The 15,404-nt window shown below is 44.5% G+C and overlaps 1 protein-coding gene and 1 long non-coding RNA gene across 9 annotated transcripts in view; one reads left to right on the top strand and one right to left on the bottom strand.

Annotated features, from left to right (window-relative positions):
- Positions 1 to 15,404, bottom strand: part of sema3bl (sema domain, immunoglobulin domain (Ig), short basic domain, secreted, (semaphorin) 3bl) — a 225,326-nt gene that overhangs the window by 5,031 nt on the left and 204,891 nt on the right. For all 6 annotated transcript variants that reach the window (XM_059944004.1, XM_059944006.1, XM_059944001.1 and 3 more), the window contains exons 12-15: positions 13,672 to 13,763; positions 10,044 to 10,085; positions 8,763 to 8,920; positions 5,517 to 5,584 (exon numbers count right to left, since the gene is read on the bottom strand). In XM_059944004.1, the coding sequence (XP_059799987.1) occupies positions 5,517 to 5,584; positions 8,763 to 8,920; positions 10,044 to 10,085; positions 13,672 to 13,763 (360 nt within the window). The remainder of the gene's footprint in view (positions 1 to 5,516; positions 5,585 to 8,762; positions 8,921 to 10,043; positions 10,086 to 13,671; positions 13,764 to 15,404) is intronic.
- The window catches only part of LOC132377729 (uncharacterized), a 163,416-nt gene that overhangs the window by 103,022 nt on the left and 44,990 nt on the right, over positions 1 to 15,404 (top strand). For 2 of the 3 annotated variants that reach the window (XR_009506731.1, XR_009506730.1), the window contains one exon: positions 11,563 to 11,776. This is a non-coding gene — a long non-coding RNA (uncharacterized LOC132377729). Of the gene's footprint in view, positions 1 to 10,894; positions 11,008 to 11,562; positions 11,777 to 15,404 lie in introns of all 3 variants that reach the window. The other variant, XR_009506732.1, reaches the window with a different exon arrangement.

Here is a 15,404-nt window from a genome sequence, read left to right as displayed (position 1 = left end):
TCAGTCAACCCTCCACTACCTGCTGCCACGGCTTCACGTGACCCTGATCGGAGGGGCTAAGCAGGTGCTGCACCTTGCCCAAGGGTGACCTGCAGACTAGCGGAGGAAAGGAGTGCCTTACACCTCCTTTGGGAGAGATGTATCTCTACGTCACCACCTGCTTAAGATGTCTACTACTAAATAAATGGGCAATACTGACTCAAATAGGACTGAACTTCCTGAATGACAAAGTACAGTCATTCTACTACAAACTACAGTATAGGGCACAAGGGATTAGAAAAATACTTTTATACCATAACCTTACTTAATGAAAATTACAATTAGACCTCATTACATCCAAGCAACATTTAGAATGCCTTTGTGAGATTGCTTTTGAAACAGAAAAAGCAGATACTTATGGCTTTAGAGGATGTAAGATAGACTGGATAACAGTGGAGGAGGGGAAGCCTGTGACTGCTGAAGTGCTGAAGGGGTTGTTGGCTGGCTTAATTAAAAAGGCAGAGGAGGTCACATTCAAATCCTTCTATTTTTGGATCAGATTTTTCATTTATCCTTTCATTCTGTTTAACGGTCCCTGATTGAGAGGCTGGGAAAACGAGTTGCTCCCAGACTTCTGCTGTCACTCAGCGTTAAATGCCCCACAGGCAATTCCAGTCCTTCCCTACTGCCCTGTGCGAGGGAGCACCTGACAAAACAGTGCAGAGATCCAAACTAGTCACGGGATCCTTAGACACTGGCCTGTCATCTCCCTGACAGAAATCTCCTCTCGAAAGCAACAGGCATAGGGTTGTATCTAAGAACAAAAATAAGCTCCGTCCAGACATTGCAATTTCTCTTTTAAAGATGTAGCACAGACCAGTACACCACAGTACAGGCCTTTTGACCCACGATGGTGTGCTAAACTTGTAACCTTCTCCAAGATCAATCTAATCCTAACCTCCATCATAGCCCTCAATTTTTTTTTTCATTTTTACTGAGCCACGCCACTCAGCAATCCCCGGATTTAACCCGAGTTTAATCACAGGACAATTCACAATGACCTATTAAGCTACCAAGCAGTACGTCTTTGGACTGTGGGAGGAAACTGGAGCATCCAGAGGAAACCCACATGGTCTTCTTTCATCCATGTGCCTTTGTAAGACTCTGCTGAATGTCCCTAATGAACCTGGCTCTACCACCACCCCCAGCAGTGTGCTCCACGCACCCACCACTCTCTGAGTAAAAAGAAACAACTTCTAACGTACATCCCCCCCACCCCCAACCAATACTTTCCTCCAAGCACCTGAAAATTATACTACTTCCACCCTGGGAACACATCTCTGGCTGCCCACTCTATCTATGCCTCATATTATCAAGTCTATCAAGTCGCCTCTCATTCTCCTTCACTCCAAAGAGAATAACCCTAGCTCATGCAACCTATCATCATAAGACATCCTCTCCAATTCAAGCAGCAGTTATCTTTTATTCAGAGATACAGCCCAATAACAGGCCCTTCCAGCTCAACAAGCCTACGCTGCCCAATTACACCCAAGTGACCACTTAATCCACTAATCCGTATACTTTTGGGACGTGGGAGGGAACTAGAACTCCTGGATGAAACCCACACAATCATGGAAAGAACTTGCTAGCTCTTTACTGACAGCGGTGGAATTGAATCCAGGTTACTGGCACTGTAATAGTGTTACAATACTGTACTGTCCAAAGCACCTCGGTAAATCTCCTCTGCACTCTCTCCAAAGCGTTGACATCCTTGCTATAATGAAGCGACAATGGACAATTTGCTGGTCGTCCTTCTCCTCTGTGCAGTAGCGTGATGTTTCTGTTACTAGACTTGCAACATTTCGCTCTAACGATTTGATGATATGATTTCAAATCCCATTGCAGATGAACATTGTAAATTCGTAACTCCAGAATATAAAGCCAGTTATATTAGTGACCAGTAAACTACTGATGCTGAGATACATCCCAAGATGCTCTAGGGCATCAGTGATGTAACCTGGGGGTCATCAGATGTTTTGGGTCTTTTAACATTAGGCACCTCCATCCAGGCAACCCACCTTCATCCCGGTTTGTATCCCAACAGCATTGGTCTATAGCCATCGAGGAAGGCCACTCAGAAGTCTTTGTGATGGTCCTGATGGCTCTTTCCTTTGCAGTCCCCGTAATACCAAGGAGAGGGTAGGTTCTGCATAGTCAGCAGCCACGTGAGATGCACTATTGTCGAAATCCCACCTGGCTCAATTAGCTAACTGGAACTGGAATTGGTTTATTATTGTCTTGTGTACTGAGATACAGTGAAAAGCTTGTCTTGCATACTGTTCGTACAGATGAGACCATTGCATGGTGCATTCAGGTAGGACAAGGTAAAACAATAACAGAATATAGAATAAACTACAACAGCTACAGAGAAACTGCAGTGCAGGTAAAGGTGCAAGATCTTAAAATTAACAAGAATTTATTTAAATCCAACAATGTGAGGGAGTAAATATCTTTGTGTTATGACTCCATTGCAATGTACAGACATGCGAATTTAAAAGTCTAATGGCTTGTAGAAAGGAGCTGTCCCACAGCCTTGGGTTGGTCTGGGGTTTAACGCTGCGGTACTGTTTGCCAAACAGAAGCAGCTGAAACAGTTTATGGTTGGGCTGACTGGTGTCCCCGATGATCATCCAGGCCTTCTTTCTGTAGCTGGTGCTATAAATGTCCTCAGTGGAGGGAAGTTCACATCCACAGATACGCTAGACTGTCCGTACCACTCTCTGTAGTGCCCAGCGATCAAGGTTGGTGCAGTTCCCGTACCAGGCGGTGATACAGTCAGTCAAGATGCTCTCAATGGTGCCCCTGTACAAAGTCTTGAGGGTTTGAGGGCCCATGCTGAATTTCTTCGGTCGCCTGAGCTGGAAGCGTCATCGTTGTCCTTTTTTTGCCACAAAGCTGATATGTACGGTCCAGGTGAGATCATCGGTGATGTGTATACTGAGGACCATGAAACCACTCACCCTCTCAACTGCAGACCCATCGATGTTGATTGGGCCGAGCCTGTCTCCGTTCCTCCTGTAAACCACAACCAGCTCTTTTGTTTTTCGGACATTGAGGGAGGGGCTGTAAGATCAAGAATCCATCTTATCATTCCAGTTTTATAATACTGTGGTTGGAGTTGTCTTTGAGTTTGGTGTGACATGCTTTCAGACTTTTGTATCTCCTGCCTGATCAAAGGAGAGAGAAGAGAGAGCGTCCAGGGAGTGTGGTGTCTTTGATCATGCTGGCTGCCTTATAGAGTCCATATAGGGGGGAAGGTGATTAGTTTTAGTGATGTGCTGAGCTGTGTCCATAATTCTCTTCTGTTTCTTGTGGTCAAGGGCAGACGGTTGCCATTCCAAGTCATTATGTATCCAGATAAGGTGCATCACTGGCACCAGCCTGCCCGTCATCAAGGACATATATACACAAGGGTGCTAGTAACACCATGAAGGATCCCATCCACCGTGCACATGGGCTATCTGGCCCACTCCCATCAGGGAGGAGATTACATACCACCTACGCCAGAACCACCAAACTCAAAACCAGTTACTTTCCAAAGCAGTAAGGCTAATCAGCACCTCCACCCACTAACACCACCACAATTTTATTATGTTCCGTTGGTCACCTTAGTACAACCTAGTATCACTCCTTGGATATGCAATCAATTTATGTATATAAACTATCTTACCTATATAGATGTATTTTTTTTAATTATTATTGTGTTCTTAATCTTTTGTGTTTTTGTGTTCTTTATCTTTTGTGCATCGGATCCGGAGTAACAATTATTTTGTTCTCCTTTACACTTGTGTACAGGAAATTACATTAAAGAATCCTTAAGACCATAAGACATAGGAGCAGAATGAGGCCATTCATCCCAACGAGTCTGCTCCACCATTCCATCATGGTTGATTTATTACCCCTCTCAACCCTATTCTCCTGCCTTCTCCCCATAACATTTGTTATAGTGTATTGTTAAAAATACACTGAGGAAGCATTAGTGAGCATTTTTGGCATGGTGCCTACCTGGTTGAACTGGGACGGGCTATTGGTGATGTTTACTCTGACAGTTTGGAGGTCTCAACCCTCTCAACATCAACACTCCTGATGCAGACCACCCCTTTCCTTAAGTCAACGGTGAGCCCTTTTGTTTTGCTAACATTGTGGGAAAGGTTGATGTCATAACACCACTTTCACCTATCACCTGCAACCTTGTACTTCTTCCTCACCTCCCCCATCTTCTTGTCCCAACTTTTCCTCTTCCTGTCCAGTCCTGAAGAAGGGTCTCGGCCCAAAACACGACTGTTTACTCTTTTCCATAGATGCTGCCTGGCTTGCTGAGTTCCGCCAGCATTTTGTGTGTGTGGCTGTTGCAACACCAAGTTACCAAGCTGCCTATCTCCTCAAAGTAGTATATGGTGACGTACTGCACATGTACTTTCTCTACCTCCTTCCTGTACTTTGTCTCAACATTATCTGCAATACGGCCCACTCCTGTTTTATAAGTAGCAAACTTGCAGATGGGAGTTAGAGCAGAATCTGGCCATGCAGTCGCGAGTGCAACAGGAAGAAGAGTAAGGGGAATGTGGACACAACCTTGTAGAGAAACAGTGCTGAGAGCAATCATAGTGGAGGTGTTCTCCATCCTTACTGGTTGTGAACTGTTGGTCAGGAAGTCAAATACACAGTTTCAGAGGGAGGCATTGACTCCCAGGGTCCAGAGCTTGGTGATGGATATTGAAACATTGGATTTAACCTCATATCTCTGATACTTCGTCCTGTCCAAGTCCAGTAATATAACCATTACAAAAAAGCCAAAGTAAATTCATTATCAAAGTATGTCACCATATACTACTTGGAGGTTCATTTTCTTGAAGGCATTTAGTGGAAAATAAAGAAATGAAAGAATTCATGAAAAGCCATTAGCCCCTGCCCATCCCCCTAGTCTTGCAAACCTCCCAGGTAGGGCTCAGGATAACCCTGTGCTAAGCTGAGAATGTCATCCTGCTATACTGAAGGTGACAAGATGGTGAAATGTGAGATCCATTGCATTTAAAAACTGTACATCAAACTGTGCTACATCTGACCTCTGAGTCTAATCCTGACACAGGGACATAGAACAGGAAAAGGTTCCATTTCCCATCGCAAACATTCTATATTTTGCTAAGCACTCTTGATTAAAAAGGGGAGATTCTTAAGCTGTTGTATGACAGGATTTAATAGGCAAATCTGACTTAGGAGGTAACAGTGTGTGAACGATGCATGCAGCTTTTAACTTTGAGATTTCCAAACCAGCCAGTCAAGTTCAAGGGGACGAGGAGGCACTATGTGATACTGCAACCACCATGACTGATTTATGGCTGTGCGAGTTATCTCATACAGTACTTTGCCTTTAAATCTCCACTGTTAGCTTTAAAAGACAGCTGCATTTAGATCTTCAGTCAAACATTGAAATTACCAGGTAGCTTCATCTGAAAAGGAGGAGAGATTTTCCTTACCACTTAAATTCTGGTCCAGACACTGGTGAATGGGATTACCGTTCCAGATATCTTGTCTTCGGAAGCGTCTAAGTAGATAGAAGCAGAGATGTGGTTTTGATCCAGTTTTATTAACCAATCTGTAAGGATTAAATATTTCTCCAGAATGCATGATTTTTCTTTGGTCACGTCAATCAAAATTTTAGATTTTGATGTAGGGACTTTAGATTTAGAGATACAGCACAGTGACAGGCCCTCCTAGCCCATGAGCATAACACTCATGAGACCAATTAACCCTCTAACCAACACGCTTTTGGAAATTGGGAGGAAACTGGAGAACTCAGGAGAAACCCACGCGATCACGGGGAGAACCATACAAGCTTCTTACAGAGAGCGACAGAGCTGAGGCCAGATCACCGATGCCATCACAGTATCACATTAGCTGCTACGCTACCGTGCTGCCCACTTGTGGTTTGAGTGCAGAGGTGGGCAACACTTTGGCTGCACTGCCAGGCAGTCACTAAGTGGCAGCAAACTCGAGCTGCTGGAGGAAGTCAACAGCTGGAGGAGCATTTGTGGAAGGAACAGAACTGCCGACATTTTGGGCTGAAATCCCGCATCAACCCTGTTAGGGTTTCAACCTAGAACACCGACTACTCCTTTCCTCCTACTGTTGCTGCTCGGCCCACTGTTCCTCCAGATTCCAGGGCCTTCATTCCTCCTGCACCTCATTTAATCTATATCCTCGGGTACTCATGCATCAATGGCTTGTGGGCTCCAAGAGTCAGCGTGGCAACACAAAATCCTAAAAGCCACTGATGTATGTTTTATACAGATTTAACATATCCTCTTGCCTGCACCTATCTGCATAAAGATCCAGATTTCAGATGCTCTGTAACCATTTAAAGATACAAGAACGGTTACCCCAAGGTTTATTTTTACTTCTTATACCTTCCTTTAAACTAGAATCATTAAAGTCAGAGGGCGTAGATCAAAGGTGATAAGAGGAAGATTTAAAGGGGACCCAAAATTTTCCTCACAGAGGGTGGGGTAAGTGCAGAATAAGCAGCCAGGGCAAGTGGTAGAGGTGGCTACAATTATGTTTAATATATACTCAGTGCCACTTTATTAATTACCTCCTGTACCTAATAAAGTGGCCACTAAGCACATGTTCATGGACTTCTGCTACTGCAGCCCATCCACTTCGAGGTTTGATGTGTTGTGCGTTCAGAGATGCTCTTCTGCACACCACTGTTACAAAACGTGGTTATTTGAGTTAGTGTTGCCTTGCAAGGGTCAGGGTTAGGGTTAGGGACCAGTCTGGCCATTCTCAGCTGTCCTCTCTCCTTACCAAGGTGTTTTCTCCCACAAAACTGTCGGTCACAGGATTATTTTTTTGTTTTTCCCACCATATTCTGTAAACTCTAGAGACTGTTATGCATGGAAATCCCAGGAGATCAGCAGTTTCTTAGATACTCAAACCTCCAACAATCACTGCATGGTCAAAGTCAGTTAGATCAATTTTCTTCCCCATTCTGATGTTTGGTCTAAACAACAACTGAACATCTTGACCATATCTGCATGCTTTTGAGCATGATTGGCTGAGTAGATATTTGGATTAATGAGCAGGTATACAGGTGTACTTAATGAAGTGGGCACAGAGCCTATACTTAAACAGGTACATGGATTGGAGAGATTTGGAAGAGTTTGGGCCAAGTGCAGGCAAATGGGCCGAGCTCAAATAGGCACCTTGACAATTTGCCTGGACAATTTGGGACAGAGGGTGTGTTTCCACAACTCATCTGGCAAATATTCATACTCACATTCATGTGCTTCGCTCTTGTGTTAGCCTAAAACCAGCGTCTTTAAAGCAGATGAGTATGTCAAATAGTAGGAGTTTGTAATGTTTCCAGTGTTACTATCTTGACAGTGCTTCAAAAGCACTTTGTTAACTTTAGAACACTGGTTCCCAGCCTTTTTGTGTCATGGACCCCTACCATTAACTGAGGGACCATGAACCCCAGGTTGGGAATCCTTGCTTTAGAACAATCTTCAGAAGTTCATTTCCTAAAAAGAAACTGTTTTAAAAGGGGCAACACAGCCAAACAGTGGTTGGCATAAAGCTATTACAGCACCAATGTACTGGATTCAATTCTACTGCTATCTTTACGGAATTTGTACAGTATGTTCTCCCTGTAGCCACACTTCTTCCAGGTGCTCCACTTGCCTCCCACGTTCCAAAGACCGTTAATTAGTCACACGGGTGTAATTGGGCTGTGCAGGATTGTTGAGCTGGGAGGGCCATAACTGAGCTGTGTCACTAACAAAAAACATGCAAGAAGATACAGCCTGGATTAGAGAGCACGTCTTATGAGGTTAGACTGAGTGAAATGGGGCTTTTCTCTTTGGAGTGAAGAAAGATGAGAGGTGACTTGATAGAGGTGGACAAGATGATAAGTGGGATTCATCAAGTGGATTGCCAGAGACTTTTTCCCAGGGTGGAAAGGACTAATACATAGGGGCATAATTTTAAGGTGATTGATGGAAGGTGTGGGGGGGGGGGGATTTCAAAGATAGTTTCTTTATACAGAGAGAGATAGGTGCACGGGATGTGCTGCCAGGGGTTGAGCTAGAGGTAGACAATTAGGTGCATTTAAGGAACTCTTAGATCAGTTCATTGGTGATAGCAAAATGGAGGGCCATGTAGGAGGGAACGGTTAGATTGATCTTAGGATGGGGTATAAGACTGGCACAATGCCATCGGTTGAAGGGTTCTGGACTGTACAGTTCAGAATCAGAATCTGGCATACACTGTGAAATTTGTTGTTATGCGGTAGCAATACATTGCAACACAATAATAAAAACAGTGAATTACTATATATATATTAAGTAGTATATAATATTATATATTAAGACAAATTAAATAAGTAGTGCAAAAAGGTAGTAAGGTAGTGTTCATGGGTTCAATGTCCATTCAGAAACTTGATGGCAGAGGGACAGAGGGAAAGAAGTTGTTCTTGAATCGTTGACTATGTATCTGTTCTATGTTCTAAAAGTTCCTGAAGTATTTCCATATCAATCTCCTTTGGAAACAGATCTAGTAAAAAATACTTTTTTCATGGATTAGCCCATAGAACGTGTATGAACAAATGCTTACAATTGTATCATTAGCAAAATCCATATATTGCATCCTCCCCAAATAGAATGCAGTACATTCCAAAGGACAGTGGAAGGGCTTCAGTTGTGACCTGGGGTCAGACAGGTTACCTCTTGGCCGCAGGCTGGTATTTGGTACAAGAGCTCCCATCCCACGCGCAGTAAGGGTCCCTGGCCAGGCAGCATTCGGCGCAGGCACTGCCATACGTCTCACACTGATGGAGCTTCACTAGGGCCACCCCCATTCTGGAGGCAACATACAGCTGTTGCTGCAAAGAAGGAAAACAAGAAGAATATGTAGACAAGCAACATGGATGAAGATTCACCAGATATGGACTGGAGGAGAGATTGGATGGGTGGACCTTCGTTCACACAAGGCAGGCTACCCGTTTCAATTCAGCTTCCCATTCCTATTCTCACATGTCTGTCCATGGCCAGCTCTACTGCCATGATGCGGCCAATCTCAGGTTGGAGGAGCACTGCTTCATATTTTGTCTTCATAGCCTCCAATAATGTCTCCCTTTCTCCCTTCACTCTTTATCCTTTCCCCATTCTGGTTACCCCTTCTGTTCTCCTCACCTGCCCATTATCTTCCTCTGGTTTCCCTCCTCCTTCCTTTCTTCTGTGGCCCACTATCCTCTTCTAGTAGATCCCTTCTTTTTCACCCCTTTACCTCTTCCACCTATCCCCTCCCAGTTTCTTCATCCCTCCCTCTTCCACTCATCCACCCTCACCCTCATCTGGTGTCACCTTTCAAAGCTTGCATTTCTTCCCCTCCCTCACTTTCTTCTTCTAGCATCTTCCCCTTTCCCCTCCAGTCCTGATGAAGGCTCTCAGTCTGAAATGGCAACTGTTTATCCCCCTCCATATATACAGCTTGACTTTTTGAGTCCCTCCAGCATTTTGTGTGGGTTGTTCAAGATTTCCAGCATCTTCAGAATCGCTTGTGTTAGAAAGGGATGAACTTGTTTTCCTTGCAGCAGAGGAGGCTCAAAGGTTTAAAGTGAGGAGTAAGAGGATTATAGGGGATCTGAGGAAGAGTTTTCTTCACCTGGAGGGTGATTGTGAACTAGAAAACACTGCTTGAGAAGGTGGTGGAAGAAGAGAATCCCCCAACAGTTCATAAACACCTATATAACCAGCAAGGCAAAGTAGGCTATGAAACAAGTGTTAGTAAATGAAAATAGTAGTGTCGGGTGTCCGAGGGTCAGTATAGATGTGGTGGGCCGAAGGGCTTGCTTTGATCTAAATCAGGGGTTCCCGACCTAGGGTCCACAGACCCCTTGCTTAATGGAATTGGTCCAAGGTGGGGCACCCCGATCTAAACCTTCTGTGGCTTAAGAGCACCCAAAGGACAGAAAGGAAAGCAGGCCAGGGAACTGAGGTACTCACCCGCTTCACAGAGATCTCCATTGCTGTAATAGGATTTGAAACCTGCCAAAGTTAAAACAGAAGCTGTGATGAACATGATTAACTCTCTTTCCTTGGGAGTAATCTTGAAATTGGTTTTATCTCGGGAAAAAGGTTGGCGGATAAGAGTTAGCAGCTTCAAATTCTGGGGATTAAAATCTCAGATGGCCTGTTTAGGGCCCAGAACATAGGTACAATTATGATGAAGATAATTCAACTTTCTTAGGTGAAGGTAGATTGAGTAGATTTGGCACATCACCAGATACTCCAACAAACCTCTAGAGGCACTGTTGAAGGATCCTGACTCATTTGACAATTCCTACATGCATGAATACTGCAGAGGCTACAGAGTTTTGTAGAAACAGCCCATTCAATCATGGGCACAGCCCTCCCCTCTCTATTAACAACATCTACAGGAAGTACTACCTCAAGGAGGAAAGATCAAACTATCAAGGCCCCTTCTCGCTGTTACCATCAGGCAGGAGATACAGAAGCCTGAAGTTCCACACCACCAGGTTGAGGGCCAGCAGATCTCTACAACCATCAGCTTCTTGAACTGACCTATGCAACCTTAAATCTTCCTTAGCAACAGAATGCTACAAACCACCTCTTGCATTATGAAGGACTTGTTTCTGATTGCATTCATTTTTATACTAATACCTTGTTTTGCACAGTCTTTATCTTGGTTGCCTGGTAATTTATGTACAACTTATGTTCTGTGTGTTCTGCCCCCATGTGATGTTGGTGCAAACAAACTTTTCATTGTACCTCTGATCTTTCCCAGTGTCTGAGTAGGTTCAGCATGTCACCTAACACTTTGACAACTTCTACAGATGCACAGTGGAGAGTACGCTAACTGGTTGTATCACAGCCTGAGATGGAAACGCCACTGCCCAGAAACAGAGAAGGCTATAAGAAGTGATGGATATAGCTCAGTGCATCACAGGTAAAACACTTCCCACCACTGAGTACACTTGCATGGAGCGCTGCCACACGCAAGCAACATCCATCATCGAAAACCCCATCATCCAGACCGTGCCCTCTTCTCACTACTATCACCAAGCTTGAGGTAGGAAGCCTTGGGCCCCACACCACCAGGTTCAGGAACAGTTCAATCATCGGGCTCTTGAACTGGCGTGGATAACTTCATTCACCTCTACTCTGAACTGATTCTGTGGCCTACAGACTCACCTTCAGGGACTCTTTACAAATCATACTCTCAGTATTATTGTACCTTGCATACTGGTTGTTTGTCAGACTTTGACTGTTTATGTATGATTTTTATAAATTCTATAATTTTTTTATAAATGCCTGTGAGAAAAGGAACCTCAAGGAAGTATTTGGTAATACATACGTACTTCGTTAATAAATTTACTTTGAACTTTTTGAGTTCAAGAGGAGGCAAAGCAAAGTTAAGATGGTGCTAAATGGCGACTCCTTTGTTTGCATCCTCTGAAACGGCTCTATTTCCATTTTTAATATCTTTCTTTTTCCCTTTCAGGGATCTTTTGAAGACCCTGACCTGGAGTTACACACTGACTTTAGTTCTTTGTGAGAATGGGACCTGTTCTAGGGGTTTCAAGACTGGTTGTTGTTCAGCGCGTCAAGGATTCGGCCTGACACTCCGGCTCGGATTTGGAAGCCTAGGATCTTGGGGCTCTGGAGATGGGCAAATCAAGAGTCAGTGTCATGGCAGGAGACCCGTGTGTCATTGGGTGAGTCAGAAAATGTACTGCTGTGTGCCCAAAGACCCGGGATCTTTGCGATCTTAGGAACAGAACTCTGAAAAAGTGACGTAATGGATTTTTAACATCATAAACCAGCGAGTTGTTTGTTATGGCTCCCCGCTCACTGGGAAAAATGGTGGCACCTCCTTCTCCTGTATCAGGGAGAGAGAGAACCTGCAGTATGTCGAATACCGGGTGAAATGTGAAGTCTTTGGAGTAACTGTGTCTTTGCTGTTGCTTTGCTCACGCTTGAGTGCTCGGTGATGGCGCCGATGTTTTTTTGTTGGTGGGGGGAAGGGGGATTGTTGCTTGCTGCCGTTTACACGCTGGAGGGACGGGAGCTGGGGGAGACGTTGGGCTTTTTATGTTTAACTGTCGTTCATTGTTTGGGGCACTTCTCTGTACATACAGTATTGTCAGTACTGTGCAAAAATCTTGGGCACACAAATATAAAGGTGGGTTCCTAAGACTTTTGCACAAAACTGTACTGCTGCTGCAGCTGTAGAAAAAGCATGTGTGAGCGATGATAAACCTGATTCTGATATGTGTCTCTATTGTGGACTGAGGTGTGGGAAGGGGACAGGGAGAGGGGAATTGTGGTTTGGAAAGGGGGAAGGGATAGGCGAGGGAGTGGAAAGTGCCTCAGAGGCATTCTGTAATGATCGATAAACCAAATGTTTGGAATTAAATGACCTTGCCTGGTGTCTCAGGGCTGGCTGCATCTTATGCCACTCCATGCCACTAGCTCTCCTTCTGTGCCACCTGTCCTACACCCCTCCTGTAGCACTCCGCCCTCACCATTCCCAAGAATCTTTGCTTCTGCCAGAAGTGTGTGGGGGGGTGGGGGGGGTGGGATGAAGCTTCTGCCAGCTCTCCACTCCAGATTGACAAATACAGAACCATGCAAAAGTTTTAGGTACCCTAGCTATATACATGTGCCTAAGACTTTTGCACATAGAAATATAGAAACATAGAAAATAGGTGCAGGAGTAGGCCATTCGGCCTTTCGAGCCTGCACTGCCATTCAGTATGATCATGGCTGATCATCCAACTCAGAACCCTGTAGCTGCTTTCTCTTCATACTCAGTGATCCCTTTAGCCACAAGGCCCATATCTAACTTCCTCTTAAATATAGTCAATGAACCGGCCTCAACTGTTTCCTGTGGCAGAGAATTCCACAGATTCACCACTCTCTGTGTGAAGAAGTTTTTCCTCATCTCGGTCCAAAAAGGCTTCCCTTTTATCCTTAAACTATGATCCCTCGTTCTGAACTTCCCAACATCGGAAACAATCTTCCTGCATCTAGCCTGTCCAATCCCTTTAGAATTTTATACGTTTCAATAAGATGCCCCCTCAATCTTCTAAATTCCAGTGAGTATAAGCCTAGTCGATCCAGTCTTTCTTCATATGAAAGTCCTGCCACAGCAGGAATCAATCTGGTGAACCTTCTTTGTACTCCCTCTATGGCAAGAATGTCTTTCCTCAGATTAGGGGACCAAAACTGCACACAATACTCTAGGTGTGGTCTCACCAAGGCCTTGTACAACTGCAGTAGAACCTCCCTGCTCCTGTACAGTGCTGCAGAACCAGATAGCTTCATCTCACAATGAAGGGATCAGCCATTCAGCATCGAGGTAAAACATTTTTTCACACAGAAAGTGAATAGGCTTTGGAATTCTTTGAGCAAAAGGCCTCTAGATAGGAGACTGATAGATTTCTAAATACCGCGGGGAACCGAGGTGTGTGAAGTTAAAGCAGGAAAGTGGGCCAAGGTTGAAAATCACCTGTGCTCTTATTGGATAGGGAGCAGGAACATCTGCCCAAATAATTATTTCTGCTTCTGTTTCATGTATATTGTTACAATCTAACAACAATATGAGTACCTTGAACACCTGGAGTTCCTCCAGAATCACCTCCTCACTCTGAACAGCATTCCCCTTCCGCAGGGCAATTGTCTTCAGTACCATTCCAGTATCTGCAGGGGAAGAGATTACCAGCTCCATTGACACAGCTCCCTCACAAATGCAACTTATTCAGAACAGAGAAATATGTATTATCACACACAAAATGCTGGAGGAGCTCAGCAGGCCAGGCAGAGGACCTTTAATCAGGACTGGAAAGGAAAGGAGCCAGAATAAGAAGGGAGGGGAGGGGACGCAAAGGAGATCGAAGTAAAAGGAGATATGTGAAGCCAGGAGAGGGGCAAAGACAGGTGGGTGGAGGGGGGGGGGGAATGAAGGGAGAAGTATGGAGATGGTAGGTGGGAAAGGTAAAGGGCTGAAGAAGAAGATGTCTGATAGGAGAGAAGAGTGGATCATGCGAGAAAGGGAAGGGGGAGGGCATGATAGGCAGGTGAAGAGAAGAGAAGGGGGTAAGGCAGGAGCCAGTATGGAGAATGGAAAAAGGAGAAAAAGGGAAAGGTGGGAGATTGGAGAAATTATGCCATCAGGTCGGAGGCTCCCCAAACGGAATATCACTTCTTGAGTTCTCACATCCTGATATTCTGCTGTTTCTTTGCCTCCTGAATTCCTCCTCATCTCTGTTCTAAAGGGACATCCTTATATTCTGAGGTTCTGTCTTCTGTTCCTAGAATCTCCCACATCCTCTCCATGTCCACTCTATCTTGTCCTTACAATATCTGGTCCCCGTATAATCTGGTAGTGTGGTAGGATGGAGACACGTCTCTACCAAAAATGGTGTACGGCACTCCTTCCCTCCACTGTTCTGCAGGTCACCCTTGTGCAAAGTGTTGCACTTGCTCAGTTCCCTGATCAGGGTCACCTGAAGCTATGGCAGCAGGTGGTGGACGGTCAAGTGAGCAGCTGATATATATCACAAGCCCCGGATATGCGACCACTGACACCAGGTTAACAATCTATTGATAATGGCTGGGGTCTCCTGCTGTGTAAAGACAGTACCACTTCTATAGAAAAAAATTTCCAAGAACAATCATGGTCATGGATTGCTCATGTCATACAACACGGCACACAATGGTGGTGATGATGATAATAAAAGTGATAAATAGAAAGATGCTGGGGGCAAGTGGAACATGAAGGAGGGAGAAAAGAGCACAAGTGTGGGTTACCTGACATTGGAAAATTCAGTGTTCATACCACTAAGTTGTAGACTGCCCAGATGGAAGATGAGGTGTTGTTCTCAACCATTAACCACCATTGAGGACATCTTAAAAAGGTAATGCCTAAAGGGCCCTCACCACACAGGACATGTTCTCTTCTCATTACAATCATCAGAGAGCAGATACAGGAGCCTAAAGACACACACTTAATGGTTTGGAAACACTTTCTTCTCTCCACCATCAGGTTTCTGAATGGTCCATGACACTACCACACAATTTTACTCTCTTTTAGCATTACTCATTGACATATTTTAATACTTCTTATTGTAATATGGTAATTTTTACTATTTTATTTATTTATTGAGAATCAGCATGAAATAGGCACTGCACAGCAATCCCACAATTCAACCCTAGCCTAATCATGTAACAACTTACAGTGACCAATTAACCTACCAGCTAGTAAGAATTCAGACTGTGGGAGGAAATCAGAGAGCCCAGAGGAAACCCATGCAGTCACAGGGAGAACTTAAAAACTCTTTA

The sequence above is a fragment of the Hypanus sabinus genome, chromosome 19, assembly GCF_030144855.1.
Source record: "Hypanus sabinus isolate sHypSab1 chromosome 19, sHypSab1.hap1, whole genome shotgun sequence".
NCBI lineage: Eukaryota > Metazoa > Chordata > Chondrichthyes > Myliobatiformes > Dasyatidae > Hypanus > Hypanus sabinus.
This window is presented reverse-complemented; position numbering and strand designations above follow the sequence as displayed.